Genomic DNA, 24,004 nt, shown 5'->3' with positions numbered 1-24,004 from the left:
ACATACTATAACTGTGGTTGTCCACACCTGAGTTCAATTTCTCTAGCCACACCCAGGCCTGATTATTGCCACACCTGTTCACAATCAAGGCATCACTTAAAGTGGGAGTCCGCCGGGACTCCGCGTTTTTTTTTTTTTTTTTTTTAAAAGCCAGCAGCTACAAATACTGCAGCTGCTGACTTTTAAAATAGTGACACTTACCTGTCCAGCGCGCCCGCGATGTCGGCACCCGAAGCCGATCTCTAGATCGACACTCGAGTGCTGCGGCCGCCATCTTGGGTATGGGAATCAGGAAGTGGAGCCTTTCGGCTTCATTTCCCGGCTCCCTACTGCGCATGCGCGAGCTGCGCTGCGCAATGAGGACGGTCCCCGCTGCCTCTGGGATCTGTGTGTTTCCCAGCAGGCAGCGGGGCACTTGCGGGAAGGGGCGGGCACTTGCGGAAAGGGGCGTAAGTTACGCCCCTTTCCGCAGAGAGCTATCCCGGAAGTGGGTGCAGTTACCTGGATTATCCAGGTAACTGCACCCCCCTCCCCCCTGAAAGGTGCCGATTGTGGCACCGGAGGGGGGGAGGGTTCCGATGAGTGGAAGGTCCACTTTAGGGTGGACCTCCGCTTTAAATAGGAGCTGCTTGACACAGTAAGGTCCACCAGAAGATCCTTAAAAGCTACACATCATGCCGAGACCCAAAGAAATTCAGGAACAATTGAGAAAGAAAGTAATTGAGATCTATCAGTCTGGAAAGGGTAATAAAGCCATTTCCAAAGCTTTGGGAATCCAGCGAACCACAGTGAGAGCCATTATCCACAAATGGCGAAGACATGGAACAGTGGTGAACCTTCCCAGGAGTGGCCGGCCGCCCAAAATTACCCCAAGAGCGCAGCGACGACTCATCCAAGAGGTCACAAAAGACCCCACAACAACGTCCAAGGAACTGCAGGCCTCACTTGCCTCAGTTAAGGTCAGCGTTCATGCCTCCACCATCAGGAAAAGACTGGGCAAAAATGGCCTGCATGGCAGAGTTCCAAGGAGAAAACCACTGCTGAGCAAAAAGAACATCAAAGCTCGTCTCAATTTCTCCACAACACATCTTGATGATCCCCAAGACTTTTGGGACAACATTCTGTGGACCGATGAGACAAAAGTGGAACTCTTTGGAAGGTGTGTGTCCAAGTATATCTGGCGTAGAAGGAACACTGCATTTCATAAAAAGAACATTATACCAACAGTAAAATATGGTGGTGGTAGTGTGATGGTCTGGGGCTGTTTTGCTGCTTCAGGACCTGGAAGACTTGCCGTGATAAAAGGAACTATGAATTCTGCTGTCTACCAAGAGATCCTGAAGGAGAATGTCCGACCATCTGTTCGTGTACTCAAGCTGAAACGAACTTGGGTTCTGCAGCAGGACAATGATCCTAAACACACCAGCAAGTCCACCACCGAATGGCTGAAGAAAAACAAAATGAAGACTTTGGAGTGGCCTAGCCAAAGTCCTGACCTGAATCCTATTGAGATGTTGTGGTATGACCTTAAAAAGGCCGTTCATGCTCGAAAACCCTCTAATGTAACTAAATTAGGACAATTCTGCAAAGACGAGTGGGCCAAAATTCCTCCAGGACGCTGTAAAAGCCTCATTGCACGTTATCGCAAACGCTTGGTTGCAGTTGTTGCTGCTAAGGGTGGCCCAACCAGTTATTAGGTTTAGGGGGCAATCACTTTTTCACACAGGGCCATGATGGTTTGGATTTGTTTCACCTTTAATAATAAACACCTTCATTTACAAATTGCATTTTGTGTTTACTTGTGTTGTCCTTGACTATTGTTTAAATTGGTTTGATGTTCCGAAACACTTAAGTGTGACAAACATGCAAAGGAACAGGAAATGAGGAAGGGGGCAAACACTTTTTCACACCACTGTATATATATATATATATATATATATATATATATATATATATATATATATATATATATATAAATTTGTTTATACCTTATTTCTATTGCAGTACAGATCAGTGATCAGTCATAAACCTGTAGATCTCTACAACTTGTGTCTATATGCCTAATTTTGGCACCATTGAAGTATGCTGTAACCAAACACGTAATTTGCAGAGTAGAGTAGCCAGACTGGCCAGTGAGGGATTAGTGTGAAGCATCTGGCCATCTTAAAACTGTATTGCAATTTAGAAAGGGTGTATAGCAGTGTGCAGAGCGTGCATTCCGAGTGTGCCACATCCATGACTCTGTATCACATCATCCCTAAAAATCTTCACGGCTCCAATTCACAATTTGACAGGTCAGGAAAAAGGCCATGAAATATTTGTTTATCCCTGACAACTACCACATAACACAATGACTCTGATTTGCTAAAAGTATAAAGCATATTTACTTTGCAACAACAATTTTCACTTAGCTTAGTGAAAAAACATGAATTTGTGTCATTCGCTACCATTTACTACCATTTGTGTCATTCGCTACCATTCACTACCCTCCTACCATTTCATTTCGATCATCCAATTACTGTATGTGCAAGAATAAACTCAGTTTTGGTATGATTAATTGCACATGATTGGTAATTCTTTGCAAAGGGAATTTTCACTTTGCCTCACCTCATTCATTAAACTAACTGAAAATTCACTTTGCAAAATAAAGATGCTTTACCCTTTTAGTAAATCAAACTGGCCAAAAACAAACACTCAAATAAAGACCCCTAAATTTACTAATCTGCTTTCCTGCTCACAAAGGAAGAAAAGTGCTGAATCTAGAGGGTCATTATAACAGACAGTCAACTAACCTTTTCAGAAGGAGGCCAGCAATGGTAGTTGCCATATCTCCTGCATGATGACTATTATCCATTGAAGAGTTCACACTCTTAACTTAAATGCAAGGGTGTTTTACAGCTCTGTGAATTTGCTGTGTGAATACAGAATTCTGCCATTCACAATCCCCTAGGGAACACTTTTGCAAGCCTTAATTAAATAACACATCTATGTGGAACACTTTGGCTGTCTCAGCTTTTTGTCTAGATGACACTTACTCCAGGCAACATGAAGCACCGAGCTCTGACAGACAAATGAATACCGGATTATAAAGTACAGCACCTATCCTATTGGGGACTGCATAAACTCAGTATTTTACAGTACAAACACATAGAAACATATAAGAGTGACAGCAGAAAAAAGACCTAGTGGTACATTGTCTGATCCATTTTTCTTCTTTTGTTTCAACTTTTGAACTTTGTATAGATCTTTGTTGATCCCAAGCATTTTTGAATCTACTTACTCTTGACTGGCAAACTTTTTCATTATATACTCAAAGAAAAACTTTTTGCCTACCAAAAACTATTATGAGGAATAAAAGCTTTGTCAGGTTTTTATTTTTGTGTCCCTGTTAGGGTATCTCCTTTAAAGGTCACGACATATGGAAAAGGCAGGGATTATTCTCCAATGGGGGCACAAATTGCAACAAAACACCTTTTTCAGTAGCAAGGGAAGGGTTAGAACTTTTGTAAATTTTTAATTGCTGTATGTGTTCCTGCTGTAAAAGTTTCTGCCCATTTCCATTCCCAAAGTGAACTGACATAAGGACGTAATGAAAGCACAGATAGCAATAAAAAATTTACAAAAGTTCTTCCAAACTCTACAAAAAGCTGTATTTCTACATTAAGCCTTGCAAGGCAATAATTAGAAACAGAGTGCACAAAACTTGTAGACTTATCTTCACTTACCTCTTGCGTCAAAGAATTCATCGTCTGAGCTGTCCACCGAGTCATTCACAATTTTCTGTAGGTGCCACTGTGCCCCACTAAATCGCCGTGTTCCCCCTAGAAGAAATAAAGAAAAACTTTATCATGTTTCTCACTGTTAAGAAGGAAGAACATGAGACATGAGAGTCACCAATAACTTTCTAGGACTGCACCACTCCTATCAAGCAAAGGAACCATGAAGAATTCTCAAGCTGCTGCTGAGTATGTAGAGCATTCTTAACCCAATTGTGAGAAATCAACACTAGTTTGTGAGTATCTGAATAATAATAAAAAAAAAACTTTTTTTTTTTTTAGTTTTGGATAGTGCAGAGGGATTCAAATGATTGTCAATTTTTATTTCTGCCTGTGCCCCCCATTATTTGTCCTGTTTACCATTATTATTGAAATTGGAAGCTGATTGGCGCCCCTGACCCTGTGCATGAAATCACGTACAGGTACCTGTTTTTATGCAGGAGGCCCCCCCCCCCCCCCCCCCCCCCGCTGAAGCATATCTGTGTGGTGTAGTCAATAACAAGTTAAAGCATGTTATACAGCACAGTGCTTGTGCTGTGTAATTTGTCCCATTGTATCATTTAAAATACCTGGCAGCTCTTCTCTGTCCTCCTCTCCCCCCACACCCCTGCCTGTCAGCTAATACCAGTGTCCACCTTCCCCTCTTGCTGCTATCATAATTGTTATATGTTTGTACCATCCCCTGTGTTTATTAACCTCCCTGGCGGTATGATTATTTCAGATTTTAGGTGCTGAAAGCGGTACAATTATTTTGCATGAAAATTTGGCGTTTTATATTGTAGTCCTGTAATTCTTAGGAATAACTCACTTAAATCTGTCCAAACCAGAGTCTAGCAGACATTCCGGGTATGATAAAGTTTGAAAAATGAAATTGTAAATTATAATATAATAAATAACTATAAATAATTATACCAAATAATAATATAACAATAATACAAATTATTCAATAATGTAATCAAATCAAAAACACAGAAATTTGCTCAGTTGCAGAATTGTCACTGTCATTACTTTTCAATATTTGATGACGGATCTCCCCACAAATCGCTATCGCTCAATTATGCGAGTGATTTTTCAATTTATTATTGCTGTTTTCTAGCTGATCTAAAATAATTTTTGATGTAAAGTGACAGTTTTGGTTGCTATGGACAATCTCCATTTTCCAGGCATAAAGAACAATTTTTATAATATAAAACTGCATGCAGGGCACTGGGCAGACCACTAGGGACAAAGGGGATGTGAAATAACTACATACAGCAATGTAATCTGTAAGATTACATTATACTGTATGTATACTGTGTTTCACTTTTTGAATTTGGCGCCGATCTCCGTCCCCGTGCGTCGCAACGCTCACAGAGAACGGAGATCAGCTCCGTGATGAATCGAGCGGAGGACGAGCTGCTCGTACAGCGCGGGGACATCGCTGGATCCAGGGGAGAAGGTAAGTAAACCTCCTCCTGCATATAGCGATGCGCTCCCGAGTCTGGCTCGGGGTTACCACTTTTGGTACAAAAATGGGTTAATGATATGTGCCGCACTGCATGTTTTTTATAATACATATGCAGATTTCTACTAATTTTACTGCACCTCCCAGCACTCACATGACTGCTAGCCTCTCTCCTCCTCCTGGCTGAAGTCAGAGCGAGTTTTGGGCCCCTCCCGCCATAGTTGTCAGCCCAGGAGAAGCGAGAAGTCACGTGAGCGCCTGGGAGGCACTGTGAAATAAGGTAGAAATTGGCATATTCTTTATAAAACGCATGCAGTGGGGCACATGTCCGTATTTAACAGAGGCTATTGTATGATCATATCATAGTGGCTTTACAACCACTTTAATCATTTATTTTTTAATTAGCATGATTGCTCATTTAAGGTGGCTTATAGCTGCCTGGCCTTACTCATTCTATGCATCATGACTGAAATGCAAGGAAACTATATTACACAATGGACTCTATTCTTTGCACTCTTAAATTACTTTAAACCTGAGGTGACAAATAACACACAAGATTGTCTTCATTCAACATAAAAGGCAGCAATTTTCTTGTGTTATTTCTATTATTTTCTAGATGCGCAAGAAGAGAACATACGTACTATATGACACAGACTTTTTTCTGACTAGTTCCCTTTACAATGGGGAATAAATATGTCTAAATATAATATAAATATGATCTAAAATGTGAAATATTATGTATAAGGCTGGATTAACACTAGAACACACAGCGGTCTTACAGCAGGGTTCTGGTGCGTCTCCATTCATCTTTTCAGATCCGATTTCATCCCAAATTTTGGGCTGAATTCAGACCTGAAATGGACCAAAAGACACACCGGTCTCCTGTGCAATTCACCCTGGAGCAGCTGTGGAGATATATGAACCGGCTCTATAGAGAGCCAGTCACAATCTCCTGCTATCCAAATTGGACGCAGGGAAATCCGCATTAAGTGTGAACCCAGCCTAAAGGTTACCTCTTCCAGTGTCTTTTGGGTGATAATGAGATTTTTAATTCATGTGTTTTTCATATAGCTGTATGCAATAAAGAACTTTTTTTTGATATATTCTATTCAGTCCAACTTTTTCTAGCTGCCTATAGGCCCTTTGGAGCAATTTTTTAAATGAATCATATTTTGGGCTAGCAGCACTTTCTCTCCGCCCAGGTGGATGGGTTTCACTTGATTACAACACTCTGTCCTTGTCTTTCAGCACACATTACACACATTGTACACTGAAGCCAAGACAAAACAAATGATGTGCAGCTGACACCGGAGTATGTTGATTGCATCTAGACAGGAAGGGGTTGATTTACAAAGCTGGAGAGTGCAAAATCAGCTCTGCACAGAAACCAATCAGCTTCCAAGTTTTGTTTTTCTACGCTAAATAGAACAAACTGATTTTGCACTCTCCAGTTTTAGTAAAACCCTAAAGTGTCTAAAAGACAATGGAGAAGAGCAGCAGTGTTGAGATGGGAAAAAAGGATAAAGAAAAGGCTAACTGTATACTTTGTAAAAAGAAAAAAAAATGTTTATAATACACAGTGCCTGAACAATCTATATGTCATTCAGTTTGGTTTTAAATACATTTTAAAACCCAGCTCTAGGAAACCCAAAAATCCTCCCTTGCAGTGAAATTGTGTGCGTACTGCAAAGGTGAACTGCTTGTTTATGTCTAGGGGACAAAAATGAAGGCCCCTTGACCCGCCCCGTCCTAAGGAAAGGCCCCCCCTTGACTGCTGGATGCTTGGCAATCAAGGGGGGCGTCAACCTAATCAGGATTCATTGGGATTGGCTACAATGGCATGGCACGAGGCGACTGGATGGAGCCAGAACTCTAGAAAAGGCTACGCAGCGGCACATCCCACTACTTTCCAGAGAATCTGACATCACAAGAGTGGACCACCCACCCGCCCTTATTGGCAGTTTTATCTTGCCAGCAATTGGTATTACTTTATGGGCTAAGCCCTCAAGTTTAATTACGGTGTCAGTTTAATGCCTGTCTCACACTGATGGTGGAGACAGGCCTCTAAGCTCTTGTACACACGGTCAGAGATTCCGTCTGAATCTTTCCTATCGGACCGTTTTGTCGGATATTCTGACTGTGTCTGGTCTGCATCCTACTCCAACGGACAAAGTGCCACGCATGCTCAGATCAAATTCCTAGACCAAAGCTATTGGCTACTAGCCTGAACGTAGTCCCGTCGTAACGAAATAACATCATCACGTTATGTACAATCGGATTTTGCGACAACTTGGTCCGACCGTGTGTATGCAACATAACTTCCGGAATTAATCAGTCGGAATAACTCTGACGGATTTGGTTGTCGGAATCTCCGACCGTGTGTACAAGGGCTTAGACTTTATAGATGCTCAACCGTGACCGGCATGGCTATTGGTATTTTGAAGGTTGTTAAACTGATATGTTCAATAAAGCTGTGGTCTTACCTTACTTCCAACTAAAAGCGGTCTGTGTGTATTTTTTGGGGGCAAGATTGGTTGTGGTTTAAATAAGTGGGGGTTAAAGCTTCTCAGCAATCAAGCAGTTTTACTTACCCAGTCCCTGGCAGATGATGCGCCCCCCCTCCCCCCCCCCCCATGCTCAGGCAGTGAACTGTTCCTCCTTTCCAATGCAGGGCTTTAGTAGGGTATACACTATTTTGCAGGTTGAACAAAAAAAAGAAAACACATCCTTGCAGCTACACAAGCAATGTGGATGCAGGAATTTCCCCTGCTGGGCTATTGTATCCTGACAGAAGGGACCCCCCCCTGCAGGAACTCAAAGATCAGTGCTGCAGCCACTGTTTGACAGAAACCATTTGACAGAAACCATTCTGAAGACCAGCTTCTGTAGAGCAGACAGGGGTGCTGCTTATGGTCTTTGCATTGGTCTTGATTACAGCAAAGGACCTTAGACTGCCAAAGCACAGTGCAGAGGAGTCTGCAGGGGAATTAAATAAGTAAAACGGCTATCTCTCATAGATCTAAACAAGCATTTAACCCTTGCAGTGCAGGCACAGCCCCACTGCAAGGGAGGAATTTTAAGATTCCTCGAGATTAGCTTTAAATATGCAGACTTAAAAAAAAAATACTTTGGCATCAGCAGAAAAGATGTGTAATTTGTTAGTGTGAAGCCCTGCAAGTGCAAGAACCCATCGACAGCTTGGCTTGAAGTTAGACATTTACACTTCCATGGTTGGACATTTCTTGGACTTCTAGGAATTTTGTTCAAATCCTGGGATGGTCCCAAGGGATCTGGGACAGTTGGGGGACATGTATATATCTGAGTGTAACATCCAAAACACAACACAGTCAACAAAAGATTAATAAAAATAAAAATAAAAAATAAAAATCTTGCATTAGATTTTAAGACTCAACTTTTATAGTCCATTTTTATGCTATTCACACATAGGACTACAATCAGAAATATCTATATACATATAGAATAAGTAAAAATTCCAATTTACAACAAAATGCAAGTATGCATTAGAAATGTCTCTGGTTGTTTTATCTTCTGGCGTATAAAGGTTTAGTTTAACTGTAAGCCCCTACAGAACGAAGACTTTGATACTTGATCTTTTGTCTCTAAAAGCCATAGTATAGTACCGTATATACTCGAGTATAAGCCGAGATTTTCAGCCTCTTTTTTGAGGCTGAAAGTGCCCCCCTCGGCTTATACTCGAGTCATCGCTGTCTGCCCGCTCGATCAGCGTGTCGAGCAGACAGACAGCGGCCATTCTATGATTCAAAAGCCGCGCCTCCGGCTCCGCCTTCGCCTGTGATAGGCGGAACACTGAATTTCCCAGCAGCCTGTGTTCCGCCTATCACGGGCGTCATCTCATCCTCGTACTACGGACGAGGATGATACGACGTCCGTGATAGGCGGAACACAGGCTGCTGGGAAATTCAGTGTTCCGCCTATCACAGGCGAAGGAGGAGGCGCGGCTTTTGAATTTTACAATGGCCGCCGACGAAGAGGGCACGGGACGGAGGCAAGGCAAGGCACGGCACGGGACAGGACGGGACGGGACGGGACGGGACGAAGGCAAGGCACGACACGGGACGGAGGCTCGGGACAAAGGCTCGGGACACAGGTAGGCTGGACACACACACACACACACACACACACACACACACACACACACACACACACACACACACACACGGATGGAGACACACACACACGGATGGATGGATGGATGGAGACACACACACACACAGGGATGGATGGATACACACACACACAGGGATGGATGGATGGATGGATGGATGGAGACACACACACACAGGGATGGATGGATGGATGGATGGAGACACACACACACAGGGATGGATGGATGGATGGATGGATGGAGACACACACACACAGGGATGGATGGATGGATGGACACACACACACACAGGGATGGATGGACGGACACACAGGGATGGACGGACACACAGGGATGGACGGACACACAGGGATGGACGGACACACACACAGGGATGGACAGGCATGTCTCACCCTCGGCTTATACACGAGTCAATAAGTTTGCCAGTTTTTTTGGGGGTAAATTGGGGGCCTCGGCTTATATTCGGGTCGGCCTATACTCGAGTATAAACGGTATGTGTCCTCTGGACTGACTGGCTGAGAAACGCTGATCTAACCACAATCCTGTACCATGAAACACAGAGACCTGACCTCAGCTGCCAGCAATACACAGCCCATCTGTGATACAGGAAAAAAGCTTAATGAATCCTGACAGCAGAAAGCAATATTTTGGCACTTACTGTTGTTTTTAGTTTTCATTTCAGAAAAAAATCTGCCTTGAAATGTGTGAATGATGTCTATGATGAGAATAAGGAAACCCCATATAGACTGAAAATAATTACAATGTTCTGTTTACAAATGTGCAAAATATGATCAAATGATAAATGCACATTTGTTTGTGAAATACAGTGAAATGTTATATAACAATTTGTCACGCAGTCACTTAAATTAACTCAGAATGCATAATTCTGCAATACTATATAATTGCATAATACTCAGTACAGTGATTTTCCCAGCTGGAAATTGGGGATAAATTGATTATACCATTATGCCCATGAGATACTTTGACAGTCCCCTGAAGCAAATACTATGAAGAAGAATAGATACACTAATAAAACAGATGATCCCAGTCTATTATTTAACTCCCAAAGGGCCGGTTCACACTATTGCAATGCGAGAACCCTGCGAATCAACTGTGGGTTCCCGCATCGCACCAGGGACGCACGGCAGTTCGCAATGCCATATGCAAACTGCTGGAGAGTGTCATTATATGTTAACGATACCCCCATTTCAGCTCGCATATCGCACTGCGAACTGACAGTTTGGACATAAATCGGATCGCATATGTGTGAACACACATGCGATCCGATTCTGGTCCGAACCGAAAAAAGGGTCCTGTGCATGTTTGCACCGAATGTGGTGCAATATCAGCCATACTATCTGTATGGCTAACATCGCACCCGCCCAGACATCGCATGTAATGTGAACAGCAGTGCGCTGCGCATTACATGCAATGTCTGCCATCGCAATAGTGTGAATCGACCCTAAAAGAATGAATAGCTACAGTACCTATGTCTTACAGGGTGTATGATCTAGCAGGAATAATCACAGTGTGCATTGGAGGGAGCAGCCGCAGGTATTCGGCACACCTGGGAGTATCAGATACCAGTTTTAACACACTGGAAAGGTAAGTATACAATATTTTCTTTTGCAGACTAGGGTTAATTTTGTGTTGAACATATAGTACTAGGGTCATTTAAAGTTAAAAACTGTTCCATAGTCTGGCCAGAGTTCCACTTTAATTTGACTTTTGTACAAATGTTGTGCTTTACTAATTGCATGAAGAAGATTCCTGCTTTATACTAGCTTGGTTTCAAATATCTACAAAAATGGCATTAGTTGAAGGCTGGCCGCAGGCCAGCCTGTATTTGTAGGAGGAGCCTGAGAGGGCTATTTAAGCCTCCTCCTCTGTCAGGGCCAGTGTCGTTAGGGTTTCTGAGTGGAGGCAGCTGGCGCTCAGGGGGGGGAGACTGATCAACTTATCCTCCATTACTTTCTTCGTCCGTGCCGGCTTCCAGGGTGGGTAGGAGGGGAGGGTGTGATTCGGCTACCCCCAGCTCCCCTCTCTCTCCCCACGTGTATCGTTCCGTGGGCGGTATTGTTTTTGCTCCTTTTCTCCCTGCCCACCCTCTCCCCATGTACATTGTCTCCTGGTGAGGGGAGGTGGTGGTAGTTGGCCGGCGCCGGCTCCCCTTCTCCCCTCGCAGGTACTGAGCGCCCGCTGTTTCTCCTCGTTGGGGGGGGGGTTCGGCCGCGCCGTCTCCCCCCCCCCCCTATGCAGGGCGGCCGTCGATTCTCCTGGTGAGGGGAGGTGGAGGTAGTCAGCTGCGCCGGCTCCCCTTCTCCCCTCGTGGTACGGAGCGCCTGCTGTTTCTGCTCGTGGGGGGGAGGGGGAGGAGATTGGCCGCGCCGGCTCCCCCTCCCCCCCCGCATGTGCGGGGTGCCCGCCGGTTCTCCTGGCGGGGGGGGGGAGGTGTTCGGCCGTCATGTGCGGGGTGCCCGCCGGTTCTCCTGGCGGGGGGGCGGGGTATTCGGCCGCGCCGGCTCCCCTCCCCCCCCCCCGCATGTGCGGGGTGCCCGCCGGTTCTCCTGGCGGGGGGAGGGGGAGGTATTCGGCCGCGCCGGCTCCCCCTCCCCCCCCCCCCTTACACGTGCGGGTAAATGTCAGCAGTAATCGGTCTGGCAGCTAGCAGTGCCTTTGAAGATAGACGGAGCCTGTATGTGTCTATGACACCTGGGCATAACTGTTGCAAATGCAGGCAGTGGCACATAGCTGTATACGGCTGCCTTCCACCATCTGTGTCTATGGGAAGCTGTGTGCAGCTCTGGAGGTTTTCCAGGCATTTAAATACACCGGCCTGTTTATGCTCTATGGGCGTATGCACAAACCAGTGGTCACTATGCACATGGCAAACGCTAATTTGCTATATTTCCAAAGTATTGGGACGTCTGCCTTACATGCGCATGAGCTTTGATGATGTCTTGGTCCGTGGGCTTCGGTGTTGGGTTGGCCCACCCTTTGCGGCTGTGACAGCTTCGGCTTTTCTGGGGGGGCCGTCCGCGGGGGCTGGGGGTGTGTCTGTGGGGGTGTTTGGCCGTTCTTCCGGGGGCGCATTTGTGGGATCAGGCATTGATGTCGCACAGGACTCTCGTCCAATCTCGAGATTCTCGCTCTGGATCCGCCTCCCCCACCCCCCATGTGCTGTGTTCTGCCGATTCTCCTGGGGGGGGAAGGGGGAGGCTAATCGGCCGCGCCGGCTCCCCCTCCCCCCCCCCCATGTGCTGTGTTCCACCGATTCTCCTGGTGGGGGGAGGGGGAGATAATCGGCCACGCCGACTCCCCCTCCCCCCCCATATGCTGTGTTCCACCGATTCTCCTGGTGGGGGGAGGGGGAGATAATCGGCCGCGCCGACTCCCCCTCCCCCCCCCCCCCTCATATGTGTCATCCTGAGGCCTTGTGAACGTTCTGGTTCACAGAGGAGCTAAAATGCTTCACTTAGCGTTTGGAGGTTTCATCCTTAGATGAAGTGCGTTTTGGCTGTGAATACTTGAAGTGGTTATTTTCATTTAAACAGTTGTCACCGGGTGTCCCCGTTGGAGGATTCCCCCTCCAGCTCTTCTTCTAGTGAGAACAGTACATGTTGTATTTTTCATCACTTTCTGACCCATAATTATGGTTTCCAGGAAAAACTTTTTTAAATCTCACAAACCGCATAATGATCTGAGTCCCTTATTGCTCAAAAAAAAAAAAAAAAAAAAGGGAATGTGTTACAGAGATTCACGAAGCGTTCTAGGAGGCCATGCAGCTCTTTTAAATGATGTTTGACCTGACCAAACTGTAAGTACAATGTGCAAAGGGCACCCGGAGCAATTTCACACATCTAACGATACTCCTGAGCTCCACGTGCTGGGCCTCCTGGGCTCCACGAGTTGGGTGTCTCCCCCCCCCCCCGAGCTCCACGTGGTGGGCCTCCTGAGCTCCACGTGTTGGGTCTCTCCCCCCCCCCCCCCTGAGCTCCACGTGGTGGGCCTCCTGAGCTCCACGTGTTGGGTCCCCCCCCCCTCTGAGCTCCACATGGTGGGCCTCCTGAGCTCCACGTGGTGGGTCGTCCTCCCCCCGCCTGTGCTCCAAGTGGTGGGTTTCCTTCTCCTCACCCACCTGAGCTCCTCGTGGTGGGCCTCCTGAGCTCCACATGGTGGGACCCCCCCCCCCCCTCCTGAGCTCCACGTGGTGGGCATCCCGAGCTCCACGTGATTGGTCCCCCCCCCCCTGAGCTCCACATGGTGGGCATCCCGAGCTCCACGTGATTGGTCCCCCCCCCCCCTGAGCTCCATGTGGTGGGTTTCCTCCCCCCACCCGCCTGAGCTCCACGTGGCGGGTCTCCCCACCCGCCTGAGCTCCACGTGGCGGGTCTCCCCACCCGCCTGAGCTCCACGTGGCGGGTCTCCCCACCCACCTGAGCTCCACGTGGCGGGTCCCCCCCCCCACCTGAGCTCCACGTGACATTTCTGTCACAGCGCTCAGTCTAGCATTTCTGTCTCGGCGTTTCTGTGCAGCGTTGCTGTCTCAAGTGTTCTGTCCTGCATTTCCGTCACAGCGTTTCTGTGCGGCTTTTCCGTCACAGCGTTGTCATAGCGGTCTGTCCAGTTTTTCAGTTATAGCGTTTGTGTCCAGCATGTCTGGCATAGCGTTTCTGGCCCTGGATGCCGGTCATAGCGTTCTGCCCCGGCATGTCTGTCGTAGCGTTCTGCCCCTGGACTGCTGTTATAGTATTCTGACCCTGGACTGCTGTCATAGCGTGCTGCCCCTGGACTGCGGTGGCTTCTGGACCAAGATTTCTTTCATGGCGTTCTAAACCAGGATTTCCGTCATGGCGTTCTGAACCAGGATTTCTGTCTTGGCATTCAGTCTCAGAGTGTTTTCGGGCTTTGCATTGCTGGCCAGGATTCTGCTGTTGTGTCACTGTCGCAGTTTTTCTGTTATAGCATTTCTGGCCCGGGATTTCTGGCATTTCATTTATGCCTCAGCGTTTCAGTTTTGGTTGTTGCTGTCATTGGTTGGCTTCAGCGGTTAGTTTCAGCGTTTTTTCTGTCATGGTGTTTTTCATCATGGCATGTTTTGTTTCTGTCTCAGCGTTTTCTGTCTCAGCGTTTTCTGTCTCAGCGTTTTCTGTCTCAGCGTTTTCTATCTCAGCGTTTTTTGTCTTTGTGTTGCTGCCAGCATGCCTGTCATGGTATTTCAGACTTGGTTATTCAGTCTCAGAGTTTCTCAGAGGGGCATTGTTCACTCATGGCATACTCTGGTAGTCGTTCGTCCTTGTTGATTGTCATGTCCCATCGTGTCTGTGTCATGTTTGTACCTGGGTCAGGTAGCTAGGGCTCACATGTCAGGATCTGTCACGTCTATGGATCCATACGGGCTGAGGTTTTTCGTTTATTAATTGATTGTTGTCCTCAATCTTCTCGACCGTATACCATACGTCATACGTTGCATGTTCATTTACCACATCCATACGACTACCCACCACGGTCCGTGGGCACACTAGCCTTGAGTTTTCAGGTTATTGCCTGTCTCTGCACTGCAGGTCACTCGAGCTCACTTACCACTTACATGTTGGGTGGGGGGGGGGGGGGTCCGTCCGTCAGTCAGGTTCTTTTAAGTGCAGTGATCTTGACTTTTCGGCTCATGTTTCATTCTTAGTTAGGCAGGGGGGGGTATTGTTGTTCTCATGTCTGGTTGTCTGTCATTTCTCTAGTTTGTGTTTCAGGTTGGGCCGTCTTGGCATCCATACCAATATCATCCATGCTTGCTATCACTTCCTTCAGCCCGGCCGTTAGGGGCTAGTGGGTTGGTGCTGATGTCTTTTCACCACTGGGCTCCCCCTTGGGTCAGCAGTCAATAATTTTTTCCTTCAGTTGATGTCCTGTTGTGTTGAGGCCCCGGTTACTGCCCAGGGATGTATAGTCTCGCTCAGGGCGTTTGTTAAGCCACGTCCCCGTGACGGTCCTTGGGGGTGTAGGTTGGGCAGATGTCACAATGGTTTGGATGCCACTCTTGGCTCTGATCTTGTTTGAACTTATTGCCTGGAGTTCCACTTAGGGACATCAGTCCAGTCGTCTTTTCCGATCCCCAGCTTGTTCCAAGTATGGGGGGCTTGGGTATGTCTATTATGCCATGGGGACCATTTCCCCAGGAGGGAGTTTGGCCCTCCTTGGTTCAGGTTTCTGTCCCAGCTGTTGGGTTCAGGCTGTAGCATGACCCGATCGTATCCATTGGGACCTGGGTCCTGCGTACGGTTTGATTTCTCCAGGTTGACAGTATTATTGCATGGGCAGGGGCCTTATCCGCTTACTCCGTCACATCCATCAGGTTTCCAGCTTTTCGCACTCCTGCTAGTGGTCTTTTTGCCACTCACCCTCTTGGGGGGGTATGTCTCTGGGCTATTTCATTGGGGTAGTTCATCATCTTTTGCAGGGGTTTCCTTGGGCCAGGCCTTGTTCCTTTCCCCTCGCGTATCCTCTCATTTCACAAGCAGTTCATTCTCGGGTCTGGGTGTCACGGGAATCCGGCTCAAATCAATCTTTCAGGGGATGTTCAGTTGGGTTCAGGGGAGTGTCACAGGTTTGTTAGGGGGTTCCTTCTCATTGCCAAGGCAGGAGTTGGTGTGTTCTTTTGCCGTTGCGAACACTTTCCGGGTACTTGCGGGATACGTACTGCTGCCGTCCGGGAGCACCTTTTATCTGTGATTGTTCATTACCTTCCCTTCTTCACCTAAATTTTGTGTCTTTTGCCCTCTTCTCAGGCATACTGACCAGCTAGGCCAAGGCACACCTCAGGCCTTGGTTCTTAGGAGTATCACTTTTCCCGCTTGAAGACTCTGACTACAAGTTGAAGGCTGGCCGCAGGCCAGCCTGTATTTGTAGGAGGAGCCTGAGAGGGCTATTTAAGCCTCCTCCTCTGTCAGGGCCAGTGTCGTTAGGGTTTCTGAGTTCCCACCCACCCGTTCCCCAGTTTCATACATTCTCATAGTATTTTGTTCTTATTCTTACATTCAGGGTATGCCCTCTTCTCAGGCATACTGACCAGCTAGGCCAAGGCACACCTCAGGCCTTGGTTCTTAGGAGTATCACTTTTCCCGCTTGAAGACTCTGACTACAAATATAATTTAAATAAATATGCTCAAACTTGGCTTGCATACACATGGTTCAACCGTCAAGAACGGGGTGACGTATAATACTACGATGAGCCAAGAAAATTAAGTTGAATGCTTCCGAGCATGCGTTGAATTGTTTCCGAGCATGCATAGGAATTTTGCGTGTCAGAATTTGTACAGACGATCGGAATTTCTGACTGAAAGTTAGAGAATCTGCTCTCAATCTTTTGCTGGCTGGAATTCTGCCAGCAAAAGTTCGATGGAGCGTACACACAAATTTATGACCAAAAGCTCACATCTGACTTTTTCTGGCAGAATTTCTGATCGTGTGTATTGAGCTTTACTCTGCTTCCCACTCCCCAAAAAATCTAAGGGGCTGTGGTGACACTATATCTATTCAGCAATTTATAAGAGCAAACCCCTATCCATTGGCTGTTGATGCCATAGAGATTCAAAATCAGAGAGAGGTTCAGCCTTTCTAATCCCCTGTAGGTGTACAGTACAAAAATGATGCAGTTGCTGATATCTTCAGGTATCCATTGGAAACTCGCCATATTCCTATAAAGTCTCTCAACGGGCGCAATCTCCCATTCCTCATAAGCTTGAGACAACTAGTGTCTCCATCAGTCGCCCAAGATTTAAAGAAAAGTAATAACTCACGTGGGGGAAACCAAAAGAAACCACCCAACAGTAATAATGGTGAGATTTTTGGGGATAGGGCTGTTTGTTGACTGAATCCTAACACTTCAAGGTGTGGGTAGTAAGAAAAGAGGCAGTTTTGGAAAGTCCTCTATATGGGTATGGGACCCATGGAGCCTGGGCTAAATCATGGCCCGCCAATGTCTTTTCTAATAGCACCCATGCCTTTTGAGTAGTGTGGTGTCTCCAACTAATGCCGCGTACACACGACCGGACTTTTCAAGGGACTAGGTCCGACAGACTTTCGACGGAGTTCTGACGGAGTTCTGACAGAGTTCTGACGGACTTTCCGAATGAACGGACTTGGCCACACACAATCACACCAAAGTCCGATGGATTTGAACGTGATGACGTACGTTTTTGTCCGTCGGACTAGCATACACACGAGCGGATTTCTCGGTAGGAACTGGGTCCGGCGGAGTTCCGGCGGAAAAATTTGAAACATGTTCCATTTCTAAAGTCTGTCGGATTTTTACAAATCTAAAGTCCGCTGCAGCCCACACACGATCGAATGGTCTGCCGGAATTGTTCCGTCGGACCTTTGATGTCGAAAAGTCCGCTCGTGTGTAGGGGGCATAAGAATTCTGGTTAAGGCAATTGCTCCATAATAATTTCTCAAGTTGAGTAGACCTAATCCCCCATCCAGTTTAGACCTTGTGAGAATATGATATGCAAGTCTAGATTTAGTCTTTTGAAATACAAAGTCAGTAAAAATCTGCCTAATCTACCTAATCATCTCCATAGTGAATAAAGCTTTTGGGAGCACTCCCATCTTTAAAATTGTAACTCTTCCTAACCAGGAGAGGGTAGCTCTATACAAATCTGCCAGATCTCCCTTTTTTGGAGGAGCAGAATATAATTTTCCTCATATAGCTTTAATAAATCTAAATCCTAGATACTTAATACATTGTTTATTCAATATAAAAAAAAAGACTGCCTAAGGGAATCCTCTATAATTTGGAGTATATATTATTATAATTTATTTAGAAAATTTACATAACTCCAAATTCCTTTAGGTCTGCCATTAAATTAGGTAACGTTAGTAAGGGATCAGAAATAAAAAAATAGAATATCATCCGCATAAGCGGAAAGTTTATGCTCTGCCAGGCCCGCTTTAAAACAATGGATATTTGGGGTTTTCTTTTATTTTGCATAACAGTGCCTCTATGACCAGTGTGAACAGCAGAGGTAATAATGCACACTCCTGCCGAGTCTCGTTCTTTATTACAAAAGCGGGGAAGAGGACACCATTAACCTTCCCCCCTGGCCGAGGATTTCCCATACAGGGCCATGATCCAGCCTAGGATTTTTGGACCCAGGCCCATGGCAACCAGGACCTCCTCAAGGAATAACCAGTCTACCCTGTCAAACGCTTTTTCAGCATGAACAGGAGTAGACTGGGCATTTGTGTTTTTTGCTGGGTAACCAGTGGATCAGAGGCAGGGCTCTTATTGAGTTATCTCTGGCTTCCCTGCCCCTGATAAACCTGGTCTGATCAGGGCTTATCAAGGACGTAAATAAGGTTGCCATGAGGTTGCAACCTAGAAGCCAGTACCTTTTGTTAGTATGTTAATATCTAGATTTAAAAGAGATATTGGATGGTAGCTTGTACATAATGTAGGGTCCTTGCCTTCTTTAGGAATCACTGTTACATAAGCCATAAGGGCATCTGGTAAAATATCATTATGTTTGGTCAGTGAATTGAAATGATCCCACATATGCGGGAGTAGAAGCTGTGAAAATGTCCCATAGTATGTACTATTAAATCTATCTGGTCCAGGGCTCTTCCCTTTAGGTAGGTTCTTAAAAATATTCTCCAGTTCTTCCTGAATGGTTGGTTTCTCTCAGGAAGCAACTACAGTGCCTTGAAAAAATATTCATACCCTTTGAACGTTTCCACATTTTGTCAAATTTGTTACAAACACAAATGTAAATGCCTTTTATTGGGATTTTATGTGATAGACCAACACAAAGTGGCACATAATTGTGAAGTGGAAGGAAAATGATAAATGGTTTTCAATTTTTTTTTACAAATAAATATGTGAAAAGTGTGGCATGCATTTGTGAGAGATAGGGGTAGCCTCTGTAGTCAATACACGTAATAAAAGAAATGTGAAGAATTATACCATCATCCAAAAACTTGGAGATAAAGTAATTTTGTATTAATTAACTTCTGTATTATTTTTATATATCTGTTTACATACTTGAATTCACCTGTGCTTTATTGTAACAAGATATTCCAATTGCCCTAGTCCTTTAGGGAGGCCTGGTTGGGGACCAAGCTCCTGATCCATTTATCTGGCATTTAGAACCACCTTTCGCTGCAATTACAGCTACAAGTCTTTTTGGGGATGTCTCTAGCAGCTTTTCACATCTAGAGAGTGACATATTTGCCAATTCTTTGCAAAACAGCTCACGCTCTGTCATATTGGATGGAGAGCATCTGTGAACAGCAATTATCAAGTCTTACCACAGATTCTCAATTGGATTTAGGTCTGGATTTTGACTGGGCCATTCTAACACATAAATTTGCTTTGATCTAAACCATTCCATTGTAGTTCTGGCTGTATGTTTAGGGTCACTGTCCTGCTGGAAGGTGAACCTCCGCCCCAGTCTCAAGTAGTCTTCTAAGACTGTCTTCTAAGATTGCCCTGTATTTGACTCCATCCATCCTCTCCAAGTCTGACCAGCTTCCCAGTCTATGCAGAAGAAAGCATCCCCACAACATGATGCTGCCACCACCATGTTTTTCACGGTGGGGATGGTGCTTTCAGGGTGATGTTCAATGTTAGTTTTCTGCTACACATAGCGTTTTTCTTTTAGACCAAAAAGTTAAATTTTGGTCTCATCTGACCAAAGCACCTTCTTCCACGTGTTTGCTGTGTCCCCCACATGGCTTCTCGCAAACTGCAAAAAGGACTTCTTATGGCTTTCTTTCAACAATTCCTCCAGGGTTACCATGGGCCTCTTGGCTGCTTCTCTGATTAATACTCTCCTTGCCCAGCCTGTCAGTTTAGGTGGATGGCCATGTCTTATTAGGTTTGCAGTTGTGCCATACTCTTTCCATATTCAGATGATGGAATAAACAGTGCTCTGTGAGATGTTCAAAGCTTGGAATATTTTTTTTATAATCTTATCTGCTTTAAACTTCTAAACAACGCTATCCCTGACCTGCCTGGTGTGTTCCTTGGCCTTCATGATACTGTTTGTTCACTAAGGTTCTCTAACAAACCTATGCGGGCTTCACAGAACAGCTGTATTTATATTGAGATTAAATTACACACAGGTGGACTCTATGTACTAATTAGGTAACTTCTGAAGGCAATTGGTTCCACTAGATTTTAGTTAGAGGTATCAAAGTAAAGGGGGCTGAGTACAAATGCACGCCACACTTTTCAGATATCTGTAAAAGAAATTGAAAATCATTTATCATTTTCCTTCCACTTGACAATTATGTGTCACTTTGTGTTGGTCTATCACATAAAATCCCAATAAAATACATTTACATTTTTGGTTTTAACATGACAAAATGTGCAAAATTTTAAGGGGTATGAATTCTTTTTCAGGGCACTGTAGGTCAGGAGATCGTTTTGGATAGTTAATATAAATAGCTCATAATCCTCTATGTTTTAAAGAAGCGCGTGACGATCTGTCTGGATTTAAGCAGTAAAGATTGAAGTAGAGTTTCTGGAACAGCCTAGCTATTTTGGATGATTGAAAAACCTGTTGGCCATCCAATGACACAAGCCTATGAACATGGCACTTCTCCTTTCTCTTTCTTAATACATTGACCAACATTTTCCCTGGTTTGTTGCCATGTTTATAGAACCTATGAGCCCAGAATCTTAATCTTTTCTTAATCTGCTGGTCAGGGAACACTGACAATCTATAGCGTATCTCATTGAGGTGGCTCTTGATTTCAGAAGATAGAAAGCATTTATGTAAGTTTTCCATATATTGTATATCTGAAAGCAAACGTCGTATTTCTTCAGATTTTAGCTTCTAAAGCCTCGATCCTTGTAAAATCAGAACTCCTCTAATAACAGCTTTATGTCCTTCCCATATGACCCTTTGGGAAACTTTTTCTGTGTCGTTTATCTCAAAGTATGTTGTAATTTCTTCAGTGACTGCTGCTAAGGCCATAGGGTCATCCAAGATGTAGTCGTTCATGCGCCAGGTCCATTTTCTAATCATAATTTAGACCGGAGCATGATCCGACAAAGTAATCTGTTCGATAGCTGCTCCTTCTAACAGATATAAATAAAACTGATCCAACCATAGCAAGTCAATTCTAGAATACATCTTCTGGACCTTAGAATAATAACTATAGTCTTTTTATAGATGCATTAAGCAGCCTCCAGCAGTCAATTAAATGATCTGATTGAATGGCCTTTACGAAAACGCTTTAAGGCCATGTGGATAGTGATGATCTTCCAGTCAATATATACAGCTTTGGGTTGGGGCTTAGGTTTTTCCAATTCTATGTTTGTACATAAAATAACACAATGTTGGAGAAAAAAAAATGGAGATTCATACAAAAGTACAATAGTGTAATAGTACTGCAAGCATTGCAGAATTATGGAAATCAGCGTAAGCTGCTATTAAGCCCGTTGCCAGATTTAAAAAATAATGAGGGTAGCTTTTTTGTTTCTGAAACAACGTCTGATCATTTCTCCCTAGCAACTGTGAACATGCGGCTGGACTGTGCACCAACCTGTCATAACGGTATACTTTCATTTATTGCACACATATAACACTTATTATATTGTACTTAGTTCCTATGATGAGCTGTTTTGTCCCAGATTTGTAGGTAGTTCACCCCTGACTATCCAGGTATCGGATTATGCATCGGAGCATTTGCAAGTACTTGTGCAAAATGCTCGGTATGGGCACTGATGTATCGGTGCAACCTTAGTTTAAAGCAACCTTGTCAAGTAAAAAAATAAAAAACATTTTTATTTTAACAAATTGTTCCTCTGTTTAACACCTTATAAGCCCTTAAAGTTTATGTAAATCCTAACATATACCTAGTGAAGTGAACAGCCTCAGATGATACACAGGGATGAAACAAATCTCCCGCCATAAGTTTTACATGTATATCTGCTGTCTTCATCTTTATATACTGTTTAGAACCTGCACATCATGTTAGGAGATTTTCTTGTCCTGTTGCTAATCTAGTTATAGCATCCTCCCCAACACAAAACTCAGGCTGCTTTTATCATATGTGACAGAGAACTTGTCAGGAGTTATCAGGCTGATAACAGAAGAACAGAGTAGAAGACAGCAACGGGACATAGTGCTTTGAAGAGAGATAACAAAACACTGCAAATATATGTGCCCAGCTCTAATTTCATGAAACAATTTTACATCCACCTTAATTTACTCTAATCAGCCTTATTAACTCCAAAGGCCCCATGCACACTGAAGCTCAAAAAAGCTTTTTCTGGATGCCAGATTACTGGCATAAAAAACGCTGGTTGAAAAACGTGCTTTTAACAGTGTTTTGTACTAGCATTTATGAGCGTTTATTAGCGTTAGCATTTATGGGCGCTTTCAATAAAAATACACAGAGGACACTCCAAAAATCCCACAGTATGTTCCAAACTCCCACAATGCATTGAAAAAATAGAATGCCGAACACTAATTAACACATGTTTATGAGCGTTTATAAGCGTTTATGCGCGTTTATCGGCGTTTGACTTTTTTGGCGGTGAAAAACGGCACTTTGAACGCGAATTTCAGAAAAAAACCCATAAGCTCCACTGCTCATTAAAGCTAAAAAACCTCCATGAGTGCATGGACACATAGGCTGACATAGAGTGGAGTTTATGAGCTTTTAAAAAAAACACCCAAACTCCAATAAACTGCAGTTTATGAGCTCCAGTGTGCACGGAGCCTTATTCTCCTTCTCCATTTAATTATTATTTTCCTGCTATTTTTTTTATTTACTTCTATTTTATCAACTATTAATAATGAAAACTTTTTTTTTTGTTAGCTTTGTTCATTAATATTTTTACACCTTTAACATATATTTACACATTTCCCATTGAAAAAAGCGTAATTTATTTCCCTTGATGGCAGTTGAAGTGTAAACAAAAAAGTTGTGTTAAGTATCAGTAATTGGTATCGACCAGTATTAAAAAAAATACCCTAATATAACTTCATAGTAATGTTTTTTAATTATTTACACATTACATTATTTTTCATTACATTTCTTTAAATTTGAATAAAGTATTATGTCTTATATTATTGCCATCTTGTTTGATTGAAGCATAGAGTATTATGTTTTATTTATTTTTTTGCCATAATGTTTGATAATGAGGGGTTGGAAATATTTAAAATAAAAAAGTTCTTCAGAATCGTGATGTTCATTCTAAGCAAAAAATCATAATTATAATTTTATCCAGAATAATGCAGCTCTAGTTAATATAGATTTCTTCAAATCATGTGGAAAACATAATTGATCTCTTGCTCTAACAGTGCAAACAGTGGATTGCAACACTGCTGTAACCTTGACCTAACTTTTTTTCCAAGTGTAGGACACAACGCAGGGCAAGACGAAATACATGCTAAATTAAGTTGTATCATAATTTAATAAAACTACATCTTTAAGCACAAGGATATACAAAACAGCATATTTTAGCACCTCAACAAAGATTAGACTGAATACCTAAACCAGGCATGTCCAAAGTCCGGCCCGCGGTCCGGTTTTGAACGGCCCGCTTGGTTATCTAAACCAGCCTTTCTCAACCAGTGTGCTGCGGGATCAGGGCTGTCAGATGAGCCCGATCCCGGCACTGTGAGA

At 44.3% G+C, this 24,004-nt stretch overlaps 1 protein-coding gene across 1 annotated transcript in view; it reads right to left on the bottom strand.

The window, feature by feature from the left end:
* The window catches only part of PITPNM3 (PITPNM family member 3), a 904,027-nt gene that overhangs the window by 541,494 nt on the left and 338,529 nt on the right, over positions 1-24,004 (bottom strand). Inside the window, exon 2 of the mRNA XM_077480456.1 lies at positions 3,726-3,821. Within this exon, the coding sequence (XP_077336582.1) occupies positions 3,726-3,821 (96 nt within the window). The remainder of the gene's footprint in view (positions 1-3,725; positions 3,822-24,004) is intronic.

The sequence above is a fragment of the Lithobates pipiens genome, unplaced genomic scaffold (genome assembly GCF_037356315.1).
Source record: "Lithobates pipiens isolate NorthernLeopardFrog02 unplaced genomic scaffold, aLitPip1_a1.2 Scaffold_16, whole genome shotgun sequence".
Taxonomy (NCBI): domain Eukaryota; kingdom Metazoa; phylum Chordata; class Amphibia; order Anura; family Ranidae; genus Lithobates; species Lithobates pipiens.
The sequence above is the reverse complement of the archived record's forward strand: the minus strand, read 5'-3'. Positions and strand labels throughout refer to the sequence as shown.